Source organism: Dermochelys coriacea, chromosome 1 (assembly GCF_009764565.3).
Source record: "Dermochelys coriacea isolate rDerCor1 chromosome 1, rDerCor1.pri.v4, whole genome shotgun sequence".
In the NCBI taxonomy this organism is placed as follows: domain Eukaryota; kingdom Metazoa; phylum Chordata; order Testudines; family Dermochelyidae; genus Dermochelys; species Dermochelys coriacea.
In genome coordinates this window covers 242,383,439-242,404,419 of record NC_050068.2, presented here as the reverse complement: position 1 = coordinate 242,404,419, position 20,981 = coordinate 242,383,439, and the positions used below count along the sequence as shown (strand labels likewise).

Sequence of the window (20,981 nt, the reverse complement as noted above, 5' to 3'; positions counted from 1 at the left end):
CTCCTGGCAGTTGGAGGTTTAAGGACACCTGGAGCATGGGTTTGCATCTCTGACCATCTTGGCAAATAACCATTGATGGACATATCCTCCATAAACTTATCTAATTATTTTTTTAACCCAATTATATTTTTTGGCCTTCACGATATCCTCTAGCAACAAGTTTCATGGGTTGACTCTGCATTGTGTGAAGAACTACTTCCTTATGTTTCTTTTAAACCTGCAGCCTATTAATGTCATTGGGTGACCCTGGTTCTTCTGTTAGGTGAAGGAGTAACACTTACCTATTCTCTCTCTCCACACCATTCATGATTTTATACACCTCTGTCATATCCCTCATTAGGTGTCTTTTTTCCAAGTTTAACAGTAGCAGTCTTTTTAATCTCTCCTTCTGGGGAAGTTGTACCACACGCCTAATCATTTTTGTTGCCCTTCTCTGTACCTTTTCCAATTCTAATATTTTTTTTGAGATGGGGCAATCAGAACATCAGGCATTATTCTAGGTGTGGGCATACCATGGATTTATATAGTGGCATTATGATGTTTTCTGTCTATTTATGCCTTTCTTACTGGTTCCAAACATTCTGTTAGCTATTTTGACTGCTGCTGCACACTGAGCAGATTTATCAGAGAACTATCCACGACTCCAAGATCTTTCTTGAATAATAAAAGCTAATTTAGACTCCACCATTTTGTACGCATAGTTGAGATTTTGTTTTTCGAAGTACATTACTTTGCACTTATCAACATTGAATTTTATCTGCCATTTTGTTACCCACTTCAGTGAGATCTCTTTGCAGTCAGCTTTGGACTTAACTGTCTTGAGTAATTTTATATTGTCTGCAGACTTTGCCACCTCATTGTTTACCCCCTTTTCCAGTTCATTTATGTTGAACAGCACTGTCCCAGTATAGACCCTTGGGGGATCCCACTATTTACCTCTTCCATTGTGAAAACTAACCTTTTGTTCCTACCCTTGGTTTCCTATCTTTTAATCAGTTACTGATCCATGAGACGACCTTCTCTCTTATCCCATGACTCCTTACTTTGCTTAAGAGTCTTTGCTGAGGGACCTTGTGAAAGGCTTTCTGAAAGTTCAAGTACACTCTATCAACTGGCTCACCTTTGTCCACATGCTTGCTGACGTCTTCAAAGAATTCTAATAGATTGCTGAAGCACGATTTCCCTTTACTTAACACCGTGTTGACTCTTCCCCAATATATTGTGTTCATCTATGTGTCTGAGAATTCTGTTTTTTACTATAGTTTCAACCAATTTGCCGGATACTAAAGTTAGGCTTACCAGTCTAATTCCTAGTGTAATTGCTAGGATCACCTCTGGAGCCTTTTTTAAAAATTGGCTTTACATTAGTTATCATACAGTCATCTCGCACATCCGATGAAGTGAGCTGTAGCTCACGAAAGCTTATGCTCTAATAAATTTGTTAGTCTCTAAGGTACCACAAGTACTCCTTTTCTTTTTGCGAATACAGACTAACACGGCTGCTACTCTGAAACCTGTCATCTGGCACAGAGGCTGATTTAAGCAATAGGTTTCATACCATGGTTAGTAGTTCTGCAATTTCATATCTGAGTTACTTCAGAACTCTTGGTTGAATACCATCTGGTTCTGGTGACTTCTTATTGATTAATTAATCAATTTGTTCCAAAACCTCCTGTACTGACACCTCAATCTGGGACATTTCCTCAAATGTGTCACCTAAAAAAGAATGGCTCAGGTCTGGGAATCTCCCTCACATCCTCTGCAATGAAGACCAATGCAAAGAATTCATTTGGCTTCTCTGCAATAGCCTTGTCTTCCTTGAATGCTTCTTTTGCACCTTGATTGTCCTCTGGCCCCAATGACTGTTAGGCAGGCTTCTTTCTTCTGATGTACTTGAAAAAAATTTGCTATTAGTTTCTGTGTCTTTTGCTAGTTGATCAAATTCTTTCTTGGTCTTTTAAACTTGACTTGCCTGAGTTTATGCTCCTTTCTATTTTTCTCAGTAGGGTTTGACTTCTAGTTTTTAAAGAATGACTTTTTGCCTTTAACTGCCTCTTCTACTCCACTGTTAAGTCATGGTGGCTTTTTTTTATTTGTTTGGAGTATACATTTCATTTGAGCCTCTGTTACTGTGTTTTTAAATAGTCTCCATGCAGCTTGCAAGCGAGGAACCTAATTGGCTCATGATGGGATTTTGCAGTACAGCAAGGTGATCAGTACACTAAAACAAGTCCTATCTTAAACCCACGCCAGGACACGCATATAAGATGCGGAGGCAAGTGTTGTTTTAATCTAGACACAAAGGGCACAACTACACCACCTCCTTGCTGATCCCCAGTTTAGTTCATGATAACCCAAATACCTGACTGAAGACAACTGTCCGGGAGTGTTATCCAAACATGTTTCAGCTCTGTGTATAAAGTCAGGGAGAGCCTTATCTTGTATTAAATCATGGATGGCCAAAATCTTGCCATTCACTTTGTATTAGTTGTAATAAACTGGATCCTTGTCCGCTGATGCCCATCCTCTTGAGAAACAACTATGATCCAAACCAAAGGGATTGAGAATGGGGAAGCTGTGCTCACAATGTTTAATCTTCTAAAAAGGCCTTCTTGTTTAGTCTCATCTTTTCCACTACTACAGGGAATGAGGAACTTGAGTTCCCACAACCATACTCTCACGCCCTTCTTCTGGGCATCCGTATCCACAGCGCACAGCAGTGGTGTTGGCCATCCAAAGATCATTAAAGGGATGCAGCTGCCAGGGCTGGGTACTCTAATAAGAATCTCCAGGGTAGGCTACAAAATCCATCACTGAACAAACCCCACCTGACCAACCATCCTCGGCAGCCTCTTTTTTAAAAAACTAAATTCTTTCTATATCTCAAGGCTACTCAGATCTGAAAGTTCCAGTCATCCACGCTCGCCAACAACATAAATTGTTTCCCTTCTGCCACATACTTATCACGCCATTTACCTCTAGCCACAATTCTACTGCAGCTAAGATGTAGGGGGGAACATCAAAACTCATCCACCTGATAATTTACTCAAATTCCTATAAGCCAACTCCCACTGAGACTGGGTAGAGAGAGGTTTTCAAAACCTCTTCACCCCTTCCTGACACTGTGGGCCTCTCTAGCTCACAAGATACACACCACTCACACCAACTCTCCTAAGTTTTAAGTTCTCACCTTCCAAACAAGAAAAGGAGTACTTGTGGCACCTTAGAGACTAACAAATTTATTTGAGCATAAGCTTTCGTGAGCTACAGCTCACTTCATCAAGCTTATGCTCAAATAAATTTGTTAGTCTCTAAGGTGCCACAAGTACTCCTTTTCTTTTTTGCGAATACAGACTAACACGGCTGCTACTCTGAAACCTTCCAAACAGATAGAGAAATATCTGTACTCACAAAGCTATCCTACCTCTATACCTGTCTCAATTACAAGATTTGATCGCCTTTCAAACTCAACCCTGCTCCAGCACCCATCCTTGAACATTGGCAAAAATGCTTATTTACTAGCCTCCCTCTCATGGAGACCTAAATGATAAGTGAGGATACAAATATAAATGAGATCCTCTTGTACCTATAACCTAGGGCTGCTAGTTTCTGGACCCTACAAGAAAGCCCCCTTCTCAAATAATATCTTCCACCATTCCAGAATAATTTCAGCACCCCATGTCCTCCCTCCCCAATGCCCATACTCCACAGATTCAAACATTCACTCTCTCTCCACTCCCAGTTTTAGTGCCAATCCTTTTGTGAAACAATTTCTTCATCCAATCAAAAAGTATGATCTGGCTCAGGTCCAGCTGGGACTGAGATGGGGATCTGTCTTACAGTAGTTAGCCTCCTTGATGGAGTCCTGGTTGGTGGAAAGATCAGCCTGTAGTTCAGTGGTGGAATGGCTCTGGGTACTGGCTACTGGAGAGTGGGAAATTTCTTTGAAAGAGGGCAGCCCTGCTACATGGAGCATCTAGCCCAGTTCAAGGCACATCAGGATTGATATATTTAATGGTTCATCTTGCTTCAGATGTCAGTACCTCCAGCCTCATGATCATTTTTGTTGCTCTTTGCTGAACTCCCTCCAGTTTATCAATATATGCCTAGTACTTTTGTCAGCAGAACTATATATGCAATATTCTAGATTAAAGCTCTGCCAAACTATGGAGAGGGAGATTGTTTTTTCCTCATCTATGATGTGATGCCTGTACTTATCTCCAAATAGCTGTAGCACTGTTTTGTATTGTGAACCTCACTTACCTAGGTGGACAGCAGAGGGCTTGGTCCTTCCTGTCTCTCTTTCCTTTCCATTCAAGCCTTTTTGTCAAACTCCAGGTTGGTGCCAGTCCAGCGACTGGGAGCACTGCATCATGGCGGGTTTGCCTCTGAACGGTTACCAGTCTTGACAGTGCTGAAGGCTTGTCTCTAATGGCCAGGGGCTAAGCCACAGTCATCTCAATGAGATCTCTTGCGGCCTTAAAAGTGTCTTGGGTGGATGATGGCTCCAACACCTCCACCTGGCACTGCCCTGCCGGAGAGTCGCTGTGAGCCGGACTCAACAGTGCCTTCTGGGGCACCGGAGTCGACAGCATGGACTCTTGCTGCCTGGGAGCCGGGCCCTTCCTCTGGTGTAGCAAGGCATCCCCTGGCAGTTCCGCAGCTCTCCGAGGAGAGCGCCATCTGTAAGCCTTTTTGCACTTGTGGGGCACTGGAGAAGTAGAGCGGGGCCAGGCCACTGCTCCCTGTTGCGGTGCCGGGGATCACTGGTGCCGAGTGTCCCTTGCGCTAGAGTCCTTCCTTGGCACCGATTCGTGGACCGGTGCTGGAGTGCTCTTCACCAAGGTGCTCGGGCCTTGGTGGTCAGGGGCCGCTGGACGGAGTGCGGCTTCCATGTGTAAGCGGGGGAATAGTTCCGCTATTGTGGGGAACTTTCCTGGCTTCTGCACTACCCCGGTGAAGTGGGCTAGCAAAAGAATCTGAGTGCTCGCTCCCACTTCCTTTACCCAGTGGCCTCCCTGCCCTTGAGGACTGTCCTTCCACTCTCCTGGGGGGCTCTACCCCTCAACCCTGCTGTGGTCACCTACGACAGGGGCTAGAGTGACCCCACTCCAGGGTACTCTCTCTGCACTGGGCACTTCTGTGACCCACTGACCATTACATACAAGTTAAAGCAAATGCAAGTTATTTAATCAACAATTAATTTTAAGAAGAATAAGGAATAATGGGAAAGGTTAAAGGAAACACATCAGCCCGCTCTGTGGCAGGGAACATCACAAACAGAGTCTCTGGAATATCAGGGCAGTTCACAGTCTGTTCCTTGTAAGTCCCAGGCCTTCTCCTCAAGCCCTGGCTGTGCTGCAGGGATGCTGTGGGTTGGACACTTGCTCTGGTGGTGGCCACATGCTCTCTGGCTCTAAGTGGTAGGACCCTTCTTCCCAGTGTCGCCCCCGCTCTGTCGGGTTACGATCCAAGTCTGGCCTGCAGAGCCTTTTGGCTGAGGCGTCTCCCTGTGGTGGGCTCACTGCCCAGGGTCCCCCTCACTTTCCCCAGCTACTCACCGCATCCAGCCCTGGACTGCTCCAGCCCCAGCTCCACCACTCTGTCTCCGCACTGCTGCTGCTGCTCTGCTTCCACTCCCTGGGCTGTTTCTTTGGCCTCTCTGGCTCTGGTTGCTGCAGCTCTGCACCCAGGACCAGTCTGCCCTCTCTGGGCTGTGCCTCTGGCTTTGGGGCTGCAGTTCTGCTCCCAGCTTAGCTTGAGCTCCTGCTTTCTCCTCAGCTCGGCGCCACTCTGTCTGACCCAGGCAATTCCAGCTCACATGGAGGACAGGACCTCCCTGGCCTCCTGTCTCTCTGATTAGACTGCTCGCCCTGTCATTCAGGCTGACCTGGAGTATTGGCCTCTCCCCATTGTTCCTGGGGGCTGTCAGTCTCAGTCTCCTGATTCCCCATCGACCCTTCCCCCTTTTTAGTACTGGGAGCTTGAAAACCAAAACACCCCCACTGAATGTTAGTAAGGGGGCAACGGTCCCCTTACACATGTGCAGCTGCTTTAAACAGAAATTCCGCTCCTTTTTAGTCCTGGGCTTGAAAGCCCTGCAGATCTTGCAGGACTGATGCACCTCCCCCAGAAACCTCAGGCAAGAGTTTTGGGGGTCGCTATTTGGCATGGGGCTTGTGGCATACACTGCACAATTTAAAGCCTTGGGCTCGCAGCATGCCCCAGAGCCCAAGAAAGGGTGAGGGGATAGGGACGATCTCGCTCACCAACCTCGATGCTAACTATACTAAACTACACTAACAACTACTACTATTCAAGAAACAAAGAGAAAACTAGATAACTAAGCTAAGGGAGCACTTTCAAGGCAAGCAAGATGCAGTTCCAACGGCCTACATGTGCGGTTAGAAGGAACTGATGGGGGGTCGGGTCGGCAGGGTAATTTATTGAGTGCAATAGGAACCGACCTCCCCTCTTTCTCCTGGGTACTCGATTCCCCTCTGATCCCGCCACACCCCCATTCTATCCCTTCTATGAGGCCCTGCCCCGCTCCCATTCCAACCCCTTCTCCAAAGTCCCCGCCCCAACTCTGCCTCCTCCCTGCCCCTATTCCAACTCCTTTCCCAAATCCCTGCCCCTGCCCCGCCTCCTCCCCTAAGTGCCCCATGTTCCCGTTCCTCCCCCCCCCCCAGCTTGCTAATGCTGCAAACAGCTGTTTGGCGGCAGCTGGGCAGGAAGGGCTGGGAGGTAGGCACAGGAGTGGGGATGTGGTGTGCTCAGGGGAAGAGGAGGAGGTGGGCAGGGGGTGAGGGGAGCTTGGATGCCAGTGGGTACAGAGCACCCACTAATTTTTCTCCATGCGTGCTCCAGTCCCAGAGCACCCACTGAGTTGGCGCCTATGTTGAATGCCATGAAGGCACCACTCCAGGGGGCTCCCTAACCAACCCAATGGGAGCTAAGGGAAAAAGTTTCTGAGGACCGTGCACGAGGCATGCGCACACCTGATTGGAATCGATGTGAACAAGTACTCAAAGAACACTTTGTTACTCACTTTTTCTACCATTCATGATTTCATAGACCTCTATCATATCCCCTCAGTAGTCTCTTTTTTAAAACTAAACAATATCAGTCTTTTTAAACTCTCCTCCTATGGAACCTGTTCTATATCCCTAATCATTTTCGTTGCCCTTCTCTGCAGTATTCCCAATTTTAATATGCCTTTTTAGAGATGGGGTGACCAGAATTGCACACAATGTTCAAGGTGATATTTTATTATCTAGTCCTTATTGCTCAAATCCTTGTCCTTCCATTTATTAATCAGCCTGGAAGAGGTTCGGGGTTGGAGGGTCCCTGTGTGATTTCACCAGGGCTGTTTGCATCCCATACCCTGCAGCTGCAGAGCGCCGGCGCTGGATGGAGATTTTTGTGTGCCTGTGTGTGTTCCTGTGCACCCAGGCCCCGGCCCTGCAAATGCGGGGAGCTGGACTGGTGAGTGTGAGGGCCCAGGGCAGTCCCTGGGTGACCGGTCCTCGGGGATATGTGGCTCTAGTACCGCAAATGCGGGGAGCTGGCCCAGGGAGAGTGTGAGGACACGGGGCGCCGCGGGCTGCGCTTTCTTGGCGGGGATCTGGGGCCGGTAGCAGTCGGCCCCCAATTGGTGGGCAATGCTGCCGCCTAGTGCTGCTGAGCGGTCTGCGCGGGCAGAGCACACCGGGCCCGGGCTTCATCGCCCGGCGGTGGTGCTGCGAGCAGGGGCCCTGGGGCGAGGCGGCTCCTGGCTTTGTCCCTGTGGAGCCCCCGGCAACACCGCCAGCCACAGAGAGGGCCGGCGGCGGGTCCCCCCCCCCCCACACATTGGGGGACCAGGCGCTGTGCCCCGGGAGCGTCTCAGCGCCGCGGGCTGCTCCGGCCCCCGCCGAGCGCTCCCGCCTCGGGCCGCGGGCCGCGCCCCCCGGCGGGGTCTTTGCCTCTCCGGCGGGAACCGCCGCGCGCTGAGGCCGCTCGCTTGTCAGCTCCGGAGCCCGGCAGCGTGGCGCGTGCAGCCAGCGCCGCCCCGCGTGCATGAGTCGCCCCTCCCCGCTTTGCACCCAGTGGGGTCTGCTGCCCTCGGGAGTCGGGGAGACCAAGCAGCAGCCCCTGCGTGAGCGACGGGTTTCAGAGGAGCAGCCGCGTTAGTCTCTATTCGCAAAAAGGAAAGGAGGACTGGGGGCACCTTGGACACGAACACATTTATTAGAGCAGAAGCTTTCGTGAGCTACAGCTCGCTTCAGCGGATGCATTCGGTGGAAAATACAGTGGGCTGTAGCTGTAGCTCACGAAAGCTTCTGCTCTAATAAATGTGTTCGTCTCCAAGGTGCCCCCAGTCCTCCTTTCCTTTTTGCGTGAGCGACCTACGTTACGGAGCCCCTGCCGGGCTAACTTTTTCCTGAGGCCACAGTGGAGCCGCACTTCCGCGAGCGCCGCTGGCGCCTGCTGTTTGACAGACGGGGGGGGGCTGCAGTGTGGCTGCGGGGGAACAGGCTGCTCGGGCATCCTCCTGCTCCAAGGGAGCTGTGCACGTGGAGAGAGACGTGTAGGTGCTCCCCCCGTTCCCTCTGAGCTGGGCGAGCACACAGATCCTAACCCCCGCGCACAGGGCAAAACACCGTGCACACCAAAATGTGCACAGAAGCACAACAATTTGCACGGACATTTTTTTTTGCGCGCACAGCCTGTCAAAAATTAGAGGTGCTAATTGGGCGCTACCAACTTTCTGTTCTTTCTTAAAGAAGCTGAGCGGTGTAATAATGTAACCAGTCATACATTGGCAATTGATTTTTCAAGCTGGGCCAGTTCATAGCTAATTGTCGGGGGGATGGTGGGGAGGGGATATCAGAGAATGGGTTGAGGCTGCTTGCAATATTTTGTTTCCAGGTATAAAAATGTGCCCATTTGGTGCTTAATTCCCTTGTGCAATTACAAAAGCTCCAGCAATAATTAAGCTCAATCTTCTGAATAAGGAGATGGGCTCAATGGTGGGTGGAATAAAGCCCCCCTTTCTCAGCTGTGCTAGTGCTCTTATTGTCTCCTGCCACAGGCTGGAGCCTGCCCTTTACCCCCTGCCCCCATCCCTGAGTCTGCTTCCTGCTACTAACCCCTTGCCCCCTAATCCCGGCCTTTATCTCCTGTCCTTTTTCCTCAGCCAGTTACTTAGTAAACTCTTAATGAGTTTTCAGTACTCTTGCTTCTTTTGCCGTCTTGCCTTGTAACCCCCATCTCTGCCATCAGAAGGAACAGGACTGGGTGGTTCTGAGGGAAGGAGCTGGTAGTAGCCATTCAATTGTACCATCCTAATAAGGAACTGCCCCTGAACCCAGGACTAGGGCCAGAGTTGTGGGGAAGGAAATAGCTGCAGTCCAAGTATATTCACTTCTCTTCCAGCCAAAAAGTGTACAAGCAGGGAAGAACCCTCACCTCTTCTGTACTGGACAACCTACCAGAGAGATTCTGCACCAACAATTTGTGGTCTAGGGCACAAGACTTTTGGTCCATACTTTTACGGGCCCTGTGCCCATTGTAGTCCAAAGAGTGTGAAATTGACCGTAGTGCCTTTTTAAACACACAAGTTTAACACTATGGGGCAAGGGCTGCTGCAGTCAGCACTTCAAAGCTTGGAGGCATATGGGAGTGAAATTGGGCACCTCCTTGGGCTAATTTGCTCTTTCCCCACCCTAATATCAGCTGTTTCAGTCACTGGCAGGGGGTGCTACTGTGAGGGATGGAAAGAATTGGCGTGCAGAATTGGCTTAGTTGCTCTCTGGGTGCCAGCCAGGATTTCAGCTGGGAAAGCTGTTAGCTATTCTATGTCTCTCTCACTCTCCCTGCCCTTGGTGCTTGAGGGAGAGTACTTCTCCCTGCCTCTCTCCCCCCAAATGAAATATTTCAGTGTAACATTCTTTGATCCAAGTTGTTCTTGGACTGCATCTTCTTTACTTTGCCCCATTCTGTTTTGCTACAGTATTCAGGATCGTTATTAGAGAAATCAGATGAAGTAATTCTCTCTCCTCACTATTTCACAAGATCCATTCTTTCCCCCACTGTAAAAACAAACACACAGAGGGATTTGTAGCACATTTGGCACTTCAGCCAAATGGCAAAAGGTAACAGAAAGGGCAGAGCTTGTCCAGGTTTTTCTGTTGGGAAGACTATGAAGCAATAACTGCATCTTCCAAATTAAAGCACATTCTGGGAGAAGAAAGACGGTTCCCTTGTGATGGGGCAAAAAGTGTCTTATAGAACTGCTCTTTCACATTTGGCAGGGGAATTTGCAAAAATGCACATGCTTAGTCTGTCTCAACCAAGGGAGTTTTGAGATAAGTGTAAACTGTCAAGGAAGGAGAGAGTGGGTGGGCTTTTATTGCTGCTTAATGCAAGTTATTTTACTTTATCCCTCAAGGTAGCTATAAGTAAATATGGTTTGTTTGTATACTTCTGATAAAGCTTGTTTCTCTACACTCTTACAAGTTAGGTGGAGACTTTGCAAGCTTCTTCAGGTACTCATGGTGGTGTAAACGTTTAGACACCTTGCACTAAGGCAAAGAGAACCCAAAACCAAACAGAAGGGACAGGGTTTAAAAAAAAAAAAAAAAAAAAAAGATAGGGAGAAATCATTTAATCTTCAAATCACAGCTGGGGTAGCTCTGTGTAGAAAAATTAGAGTCATGAAGAGGGAAGGGAATTGACCTACCATAGATCCTTTAGTAGTCAGAATGTTTGTTTCTATAGCAGAACAGCTCTGTCCTCAGGCCAGTAACCTTTTTCAGCAGGTAGGAACTACATTAAATATATACAATCTTTGGTAAATACTCACAGGAGAAATACAGTAGCCATATACCTTCGCTACTTCAGTTTAACTTTTCATTTAGATGATAGTGAAAGGAATTTGGTTTTTACTTAGGGATTGTCTACACTGGCAATTTACAGCACTGCAACTTTCTCGCTCAGGGGTGTGAAAAAACACCCCCGAGTGCAGCAAGTTTCAGCACTGTAACACGACAGTGTAGACAACGATGGTAGCTACGCCCCTCCTGGAGGTGGGTTTTTTAGCTCTCCTAGTGCTGCACCGCAACCACATAAGCCATGTTAAACGGCTTTAGCATTACCAGTGTAGACTAGCCCTTAGAAACCTCCCATTTGAAAATCTATGCTCAGAAGCTGGACAAGCGTGGCTGGAGTGAATGCTTAGTGTTCGCTCACTAGTATTAGTCTCTTGCTTTCAAACTCACTGTAAACTTCATTTCCCCTTGTAAAGACAAGTCAGCTCTGGATTGGTTTGAAATCATTGCAATGCCACTTAAGGTTGAATTGACATTTAGTTAATGTGTTTGGTAGATTTAATTAAAGAGGGGAAAAAGCACTAGTGTCACTGCCAAATGTGGAAGGAATCTAAGTTCTGGCAGAGAAACCTGAAAAACTCTCTCACTCTTTATTTCATGCAGCTTAGTGCTGGGGAATTCAGCAGGAAGGACTCTATGGCTGGACACGACAGGGAGCATTATGCAATCATGCCAGCAGCATTGGCATAGTGCCTAGTAGATATCCTTAGGGGTCTTCAAATACAGCCTCGGCCATTCATTTCAGTTTATTGATTATCTTTTCTCCACAGATGGCAATATTAAAGAGCTGCTGGCCAAATAAGTGGGATTTATGGAAGAAGAGAGGGAGAAAACAAAAAAGAACCCACTTTGCTTGAACCAGGCTGTGTTTGTAGTGAGACTTGTTGATTTAACAGAACACATACCTTTGAGTTGTTAGTAGCAGCTTGTGTTAACGTCTATTTTCAATTCCAAAAACTCTTTAGATGACTTGGCCACCAACTTTTTACCTTAACCCTTCTCTTTCCATGCATCACCATGTTCAAGAACAAGTTGTAGTACAAATACAGAATACCTTGCACTTACAGCATTTTTCATCCTAAAATCGTAGAGCCTTTTATATTAAATCTCAACACCTCTGTGAAGCAATTATCCTTATTTTATAGATGGGGAGACAAGGGGCCTAATCCGGTACGACAAATACCCAAAATAGGGATTGTTGTATTGGGAGGAGAATGTAAAATGGGACCCTAGTCAAGGCAACTCCTCTTGAGTACACATGTGCATGCTGACTCAAAATTGTGTAGGGGAAACCCCATTATCACCTACCTTGGGGACACCAGCATGCAGGTAGTGCCCCCCACCCTCCTTGGGGAAAAATTGCCAGGAGGAATCAGCCAGTAGGGGCACTTGCAGAAGAAGCCAAAGCAGGGACCTTCAGACATTCAGAGAATTTTCTAGTTTTGACTAGACTTTTTCTGCTCTGTGCTGAGTGGCTGTTTACTCCACCCTGCCCCTCCCTCAAGGTCTTTCCCTCATCTTCAAGCTGCATCTGCCACTCTTACCCTCTGTCTCCATCACTCTTCCACTTAGCTCATCCCCTCTTAACTAAACACACCCAAAGCTCTCCAGACAAACCCTGGAACTAACATGCCTTTTGCTGCCATCACATGGTGGACTCTGCTTGTGTGTTCATCCCTTCCCCCCATCCTGTGTCTGTCTTGTCTGTTTAGATTAAAAGCTCTTCAAAGCAGGGACAGTACTGCTGTGTTTGTACCATGCCTCATTCCTAGTTGGTCCTTAGGCAGTGACATAACAAACATGATTAAAAATAATGACTGAAGTTAATTGGAGTTTTTCTGTTGACTTCAGTTGTAAAGATTAGGATGACATGAATTGACTTCATAGAATCGTATGAGATTAGGGTTGGAAGAGACCTCAGGTCATCTAGTCCAACCCCCTACTGAAAGCAGGACCAACACCAACTAAATCATCCCAGCCAGGACTTTGTCAAGCCGGGCCTTAAAAACCTCTAAGAATGGAGATTCCACCACCTCCCTAGGTAACTCATTCCAGTGCTTCACCACTCTCCTAGTGAAGCAGTGTTTTCTAATATCCAACCTAGACCTCCCCCACAGCAATTTGAGACCATTACTCCTCGTTCTGTCATCTGCCACCACTGAGAACAGCTGAGCTCCACCCCCTTTGGAACCCCCCTTCAGGTAGTTGAAGGTTGCTATCAAATCCCCCCATTACTCTTCTCTTCTGCAGACTAAACAAGCCCAATTCCCTCAGCCTCTCCTCATAAGTCATGTGCCCCAGCCCCAGATCATTTTCTTTGCCCTCAGCAGGACTCTCTCCAATTTGTCCACATCCCTTCTGTAGTGGGGGCCCCAAAACTGGACACAAGTTTTACTCCAGATGTGGACTCACCAGTGCCGAATAGAGGGGAATAATCACTTCCCTTGATCTGCTGGCAGTACTCCTACTAATGCAGCCCAATATGCCATTAGCCTTCTTGGCAACAAGGGCACACTGCTGATTTGTATCCAGCTTCTCATCCACTGTAATCCCCAGGTCCTTTTCTGCAGAACTGCCGTTTAGCCAGTCGGTCCCCATTCTGTAGCGGTGCATGGGATTCTTCCGTCCTAAGTGCAGGACTCTGCACTTGTCCACGTTGAACCTCATCAGATTTCTTTTGGTCCAATCCGTCTAGGTCACTCTGAACCCTATCCCTACTCTCCAGCATATCTACCTCTCCCCACCATCTTAGTGTCATCTGCAAACTTGCTGAGGGTGCAATCCATCCCATCATCCAGATCATTAATAAAGATGTTAAACAAAACCAGCCCCAGGATCGACCACTGGGGCACACCGCTCGATACCAGCTGCCAACTAGACATCGAGCCGCTGATCACGACCCATTGAGTCCAACAATCTAGCCAGCTTTCTATCTACCTTATAGTCCATCCACCAATCCATGCTTTTTTAACTTGCTGGCAAGAATACCATGAGAGACTATCAAAAGCTTTGCTAAAATCAAGATATATCACGTCCACTGCTTTCCTCATATCCACAGAACCAGTTGTCTCCTCAGAGAAGGCAATCAGGTTGGTCAGGCATGACTTGCCCTTGGTGAATCCATGTTGACTGTTCCTGATCACCTTCCTCTCCTCCTTCCAGTTCACTTCAAAACATTTTTACTATTCTCTACCTCCGCTTCCAAATGAGTCATGTTTGATAAGAACTTTACACTGACCCATCTCTGAGTTCAGAAGTGACTGGAGGGCGAAAATATTATTTCCTCTGTTACGCTACGGAATTATATATTGAGGAGAGAAATTGGTCATTGGTTAGTCTCCTCTGCCCCTTTACTAACATCATCTCTTTTTCAGAAACCGTCTCCTTACAAATAAACAGACACATTGCTCCAGCTCAGACCACTCCCAATAATAAGACTTATGTTTAGGACCAAGAGAGCATTGTCATTTTTGAGACTAGCCCATTTCAAGAGGGAATAATGTCTGCTGTTCCTAATACTACAGGACTTCAGGGAGGCTCTGGTTTCAGCATAAATTCCTAAAGATTCTGGGTTCTATTTAAATTGTATGTTGGTCCACCTAGCTTGTTTCTGAGATGAAGTTATAAACAACATTTTAGCCTCAGAGCCGTCCTGTTCCTGACTTTAGGACTTCAGGACCACAGACAAGATGCATGCATGTGCAACTTTGAGGTCTGCCTTAGTTCAATTATCTATGTTAACATGTGATTGAATGGGGAGAACAAATCATCTATATACTATAGCTTGCTGTCTGTATTTTTGTTGGAATCTGGTAAGCCTGTGACCTAGCAAGAGGTAGAATTTACTATCCCTTGCAAGGACTATGGCTAGCTATATCAAATATTAAATATCTACTGGTAACTGGAACCTGGTCTGGAATGCCTCTTGTTTACTGGGGTTCACACATCCTGTTTTCAGTCAAGAAAGTATTGTAATTTTTCTTTAAAAGGGAAGAAAAAGATCCAATACCTCTCTCCAAGTAAAGGAAGATGGATATAGTGTCAGGCTCAATTAGATCCAATTGTGATGGCTTTCCCCAAAGGGAACAATGCAGCTTTTGTGATGAACTCCCAACAGAAAGCTTGGTAGTTTTACAGAAATAATCCTGCAGCCGTCTAGGTGCTGGCCCTTCTCCCTGGGGTGCAGAGGAGAACCAAGTGAAACTTTGCCGTCCCAGCAGGAAGTGGGTTGTTTTTTTTTAAAAGTGTGTGTGTGGGTGGGTTTCTGCAGCATGAAAGAAGGAATTATGAATGCTCTAATTTCAGTCAAAAATACATCAAAATATACAAGCCAGAAAGATTACAACTGGAGACAGCCATAACCTCTTTGCTAGGGCTGTATTGTGGAGCGCTCATCTACCTGGGTGTAACTTGAGAGAAACTGGCTAGGATAGAATAGTTTGGATGAAACAAAGTAGCCTGCTACAGCACTAGAAGTACTTAAAATGCAAATGTACAGGAACTCCAGACCATCCCCCACTGCCCCTCCTCTGCATGGAGGAAAGCAGCTTAAATACAGCCAGGCCTGGAGAGGAATGTTAAAAAGAGGGGAAGAATCACCCTCCTCCTTTCCATAGGGACCCTCACATGGCGAGATTCAGTATGCATGACTGAACAAGCAAGCAAGCAAGCAAGCAAGGACAGCTCCTCTTTTAACTTTCCTGAACAATGGCTTTGCTCCTTCCATCATTTCACAGTCTCTCTAACCCCAACCCTTCTTTAAAAAAAAGGGGGGGGGGGGGAGAAAGAGAGAAAGCCCTGCTGCAGTACTTAGAGGGGAGAAAAGCTTTGTTTCATGCCCAATAAACAGCTTAAGCCCCTATCTCAAACAACAATACAAACCTCACATCATAGAAGTCTAAAAGGAACCCTGTCAGGTTAGAAGTCATTCGTAAAAAGAAAGATTTCGATGGTACAAAAAGGACATCTTAGATTATTAGAACAATGTTAATCTAATTTTTCCCATTTCTTCTTTACTTTTATCTCAGAGTGTACAATGAAAAAGTGAAACAGCATAGTCAGTTTTCTAGTTGTTCACTTCCAAGTTCTCATGCACTAGCAAAAGACAGCAATTTTGTGTTGTTAATATTGCAGGAAAATGTTTGGGGTCTTTTGGGGTGTGGGGAAAGAGCAGAAAACCAGTTTTCATGGACTTTTAAATGAAATAGGAACATTGCCATGTCTTAAGTTTTTTAAAAACATTTTCCCCCCTAAAGTGTCAAGTTTGATCTACTACACATCACTTTACCCCTATGTCCCTTCGTAACAAATTTTATCAGTTGCAGTTTGCCCAACCCCAAAATGAACTGGTACCCCAACATTAATCTCTACTTTCACTCAATTTATCTGAGCAAGTCAGCTGTTCTCATATACAATATTGGTCCTTCCAAAAGGAAGCAATGCTCTCTTGTAAATTTCTAATTATTACATTACTCAACAATCCTGCACAGGATTGACCAGACTCCCCATTTCCTTCTACTCAGACCAAGTCACTCACTAAGTCAAGAGCACAGGCGAAACCCTCAATAAGCTACACACCACGCTTCTTGCAACCAGTAGACAAGATACCTACCTTTAAAAAACCAAAAACAACACAGATACAGCTTTTTTTCAAAAACATACTTCATATTTCCTCTTTTATTATATAAATATCAGTTTAACCTTTTACTGTAAGAATATAAAATGTTTTAAGAGGATCTTTGTTTTTTTTTATACAAATTCACAAACAGTACAATTAATCCATAGGGGTCTCTGGGTTTGCTTTAACTCCATGGTCTGGCCTGTTATTGTTAAGGATTTGAGATTTTGAATTAAAAAAAAAAATCAGTAAAGTAAAAAGGCCAACATTTGTTTCTTTAAAAATTCATCAATTATTCTTCCTCTTTAAAATAATAATTAAAAAAATCTAAAGAACCAGCTCCATTTTACTGACAGAACAGAGATAAGACAGATGAATTTCAGTCTCCTCCCCTTCACATCGCAGCCTCAGGCCCTGCAGGCCTGTTCTGCTCCTCTCCCCACTTACAAACAGGAAGCCTCACACAACAGTGACCTTTTTTTGTAGGTGATTTGGGAGGGAGAGGGGAATATTTGCATATATATATATATATATATATATATATATATATATATATATATTTTAAGAAACTGAACTTGCATTTCACACATTTCAATACCCCAATCCTCAGTATGGATTATCACATGTTACACATGTTTGTGCTAGAGGAATAAAAATGCAGAAGCACAGCTGGATCCCCAAGCCCCAATGGAGAGGGAGGGAGAGGCACAGTCAGAATGTGAAGGTGGGGCACATTAGGGAAAGCTTTAAAAAAAAAAAAAAAAAAAAAGTTACAAACCCAAGGGGCATCTTTCCAGTCTAGGCACAAAAATGTTTCAGTCTCAAAATCTCTTTCTTATAAGAATTCCAGGGCTTTAGAGAAAAAAGTAACAAATTAAAACGAGGTAGCCAGACATTATATATATATTTATATATATAGAATATATTCAGCAGAAAAAAATGTACTTAATCCACAAGAACAGCAACTTCAAATGTCTTTAAAAATAAAACCATGGAAGAAAATGAATACTGAAGAAAGGATGAGAAAAAGGATGTAAGCAAGGGGAGGGTGGTGGTGGTAAGAGGCTGTTTTGTAGTAATAATTTTTTGTATGCATTTCAAAATAAAACCATGTCACAGTATCTCAAATGAAAGCAAAAATGACGCTGGAGATTCTTCCTTAAGTCCCTTGGGCAGAAAGGAGCTGGTCATCCCCTCCGCCCTATTCGTCCCCAATCCAAAGGGGGAAATGAATGTGTGGCTGGATATGTCTTTATCCCCACTTCTAAGAAAGAGAAGGCAGGGAGGAAGAGAGAGAAAAATGAAAGGGAAGATGAATGGCTAAGGTGACTCCATCCCTCCAATGCAGGTGGGACATTTAAAGAGACTGGGATCTGTCTTCTTCTCTGTTGGGAATGGGGTATGGGGAAAATGGTGTCTTCATCCCCAGTATGAGGAGGAGGGAGAAGTATTAGGAGTCTGTCTTCATCCCCAGTGCAGGGAGATGGGGAAAAGAGTGGAGGGTCTAGGTGCTCTCTCCAACCACAGTGCAGGGTGCAAAGGAATCATGTCCCTGTACTCAACTCGGGAGGGGAGAGGAGGGGACCAGTGTAGCTCCCTCTATATCCAATGCACTGGAGAACTGGTGGGGTGGGAGACTGTATCCAACTACAGGGCAAAATGGGGTAGAAGTGAAGATGGGGGTGGGACTGGAAATAGATGGAATATGTATATCTGGGAAAAGGCTATTTCTGTCACAATCCCCAGTTGGGATGTGGGAAAAAAAGAACTGGAATGGTATGACAAGGGGGTGTCTTTGTACCCAGCACAGAAGGACTGGGGTCAGTGGATATGGAACATGCAGCTAATAAGCTTTGGGGGGGGGGGGGGCTGTTCCCATTTCCATTCCCACCCCCATTACAGAAGGTCCCTATTCCCAAAACTGAGCAGGACTGGAGGTGAATAAGAATAGGGGACTTTCTTCATCAATCCCTAGTGCATGAGGGGTTAGAATCAGAACTGGAGTGGGGAGGGGTATCTCCAGCCCCAGTGCATAAAATTGCAGGCCTCTATCCCCAATGCAGAGAAGGATGAGGAAAGGGGTACTGTATTCCCAATGGAGGGCTGGGGATGGCATGGAAGAAATGAGGGTTCTCTCTCTTCCCTCTCCTGCCCCAGCCAGTGCAGAGGTGGGTAGGTGGCATGGAAGGGATGGGGTGGACTCTCTCTATCCCTGCCTCCTTCCAGTGCTGGAGTGGGCAGGTAGCATGGGTCTGTGTGTACCCCACCCTCCTCCTCCATTGCAGCAGTCAGTCAGCGAGTCCCTCCAGAGAGGATGGAGGTCTCCAGGTGCCCCCTCCTCTCACCTCACCTTCTCACTCTCAGTCATTTGCCAAAGTCCCAGGTTGAGCACCTTGAGACAGGGCAGCTGGGTGATGCGCTCCAAGCCCCGCTTAGTGATGCGGGTGCAGCCATAGAGATCAATGCCTGTGAGCTGGCTGAGGTGCTCTGCAATGAGCTCCAGGCCCTTGTCAGTGATACGGACACACTGGCCAATGTTGAGCGTGCGGAGCCCGTGCATCTGGCGCACCATACGGTTGATGCCCTCATCGCTGATGTGGCAGGAGCAGAGGGAGAGGGAACGCAGCCCATCCAGGCCCTGTGCGATATAGGCTAGGCTCTGGTCCCCCACCTTGTCACAGAAGGAAACATCGAGGCCCGAAAGGCGCAGGCTGCCCATGGCCAGATGCATGATGCCTGTGTCGCTGATGTTGTCACACGAGCGCAGATTGAGGCTGCGCAGGCTGCTCATGTGGGACAGGTGGAGCAGCCCCGCATCTGAAATGCCCCCACAAAAGCTGAGGTTGAGCTGGCGGAGGCGTCCCAGCCCTCGGGCCAGGTGCTTTAGGGAGAGGTCGCTGAGCTTCTGGCAGTCCTGCAGCGTGAGCTGCTCCAGGCCCAGACAGCCCTCAGCTGCACTGCGGGTCATGCCCGCCAGGTGCCCAATGCCCACGTCAGAGAGGTGGCGGCAGGAGCGCAGGTTGAGGCTCTTGAGGCGCTGCAAACCCCAGGCGATGAGGAGGAGGCCGGTGTTGGTGATGTTGCTGCAGCCGCCCAGCTCCAGCACCTCGAGGCCCTTGAGGTACTGGGCGATGCGGCCCAGGCTGCTGTCGGTGATCTGCTTGCACAGGCTCAGGTTGAGCGCCCGCAGCGAGCCGATCTCCGCCACGAAGGCATGGCCCAGCCCGTTGTCGGTGAGGTTGTAGCAGCCGCTGAGGTTGAGGCTCTCGATCTCCGCCATGCCCTGGATCACGTAGCTCAGGCTGCGCCGCAGAGACAGGATCTGCACCCGCCGGATGCCCCGCGCCGCCAGGCTGGGGAAGAGCGAGGGGTTGGCGCGGCGCAGGTGCAGCTTGGCCTCCACGCCCCGCCAGACGGAGCGGTGGTAGGCGGCGTCCCGCCAGGCCGTGCACACCTGCGCCGCGCGGCCCTTGTCCCGCACCTCCAGGTACCCGAAGATCATGGCCAGCAGCTCCGGGAACAGGCAGGAGATGTGCGTCTCCATCGCACACCCAGGCCCGGCCGCCGCGCCCGCCGGATCACCGCTGCTCGGCTCCTCCGGGCCCGGCCGGCCGCCGCGCCCGCCGGATCCCCGCTGCTCGGCTCCTCCGGGCCCGGCCGGCCGCCGCTTCCGCTGGGTCCCCGCTGCTCGGCTGTGGGTGCTGCCGGCTCCGGGGCCCTCACATCGCCGCCCCGTGTGACAGGCCGGGGGGAGGCTGCTCGCGGAAGGGGCCCGGCCCGGCTCTGGGGCTCCGGCCGCCGCCTCTATCCCCGCCCCGGACGGGCCTCGCTGCGGCCCCCGCGCTGCTGCAGCCGGTGCGGGCGGGCCGCCCCGTGCCGCATTGTGCCGCCTGCCCCGGGCGGGGGCCCCCGGAGGCTCCTCTCGGTCCCTGGTGCCGGCTCCGAGCCCCGCCGCCTCCTTTGTCTCCGAGCCGCCTTCGCAGCCCGGGGCCGCCCGCAGCCCGCTGCCCCGCGCGGGGGGGAGAAGGGGCCGCGCCGCCGCTACCGACCCCGCCGCTCTGGGCCCAGGCTCCGCGCTGCCGCCGACGGGATCCGCCTGCTTCGCTCCTCCGCGCTGCGCTCGCCGCTGGGCCCAGGCGCCGCGCTCCGGCCGGGGGGGAGGGGAGGGGAGGGGGGGGAAGAGAAGGAGGCGGCGCTGGGCTGGGTCTGGCGACGGCTGAAGCCTTCTCCTCCCCCCCGCGCAATGGTACGATCCGGAACACTCCGAGCCGTCGCCCTGGAAACAGCGCGGCCCATTCTCTGCGCTCGCGGATTAACCCCTGCCGCGCCGCGCTGCCCCCTCCCCGGGAACTCCCGGCCGGGAATTCCCTTCCCCCACAGCCAGCCTCGACCTGGCGCCTCTTCCTCTCCCGAAGGAACCACCCCCCTGCGGGCCGCAGCCCCAGTCCTCGCTGCCGCCCGGCCCAGCAGCACCCGGCCTAGGGGCCTGG

At 48.8% G+C, this 20,981-nt stretch overlaps 2 protein-coding genes across 3 annotated transcripts in view; one reads left to right on the top strand and one right to left on the bottom strand.

Annotated features, from left to right (window-relative positions):
• Window positions 1-20,981, top strand: part of WNT5B (Wnt family member 5B) — a 97,122-nt gene that overhangs the window by 35,105 nt on the left and 41,036 nt on the right. The window lies entirely within an intron of this gene.
• Window positions 18,344-20,802, bottom strand: FBXL14 (F-box and leucine rich repeat protein 14). The gene is given in 2 exon segments (XM_038369003.2): window positions 18,344-20,718; window positions 20,721-20,802. Coding segments are annotated over 2 exon segments (1,953 nt in total). The 5' UTR covers window positions 20,788-20,802; the 3' UTR covers window positions 18,344-18,832.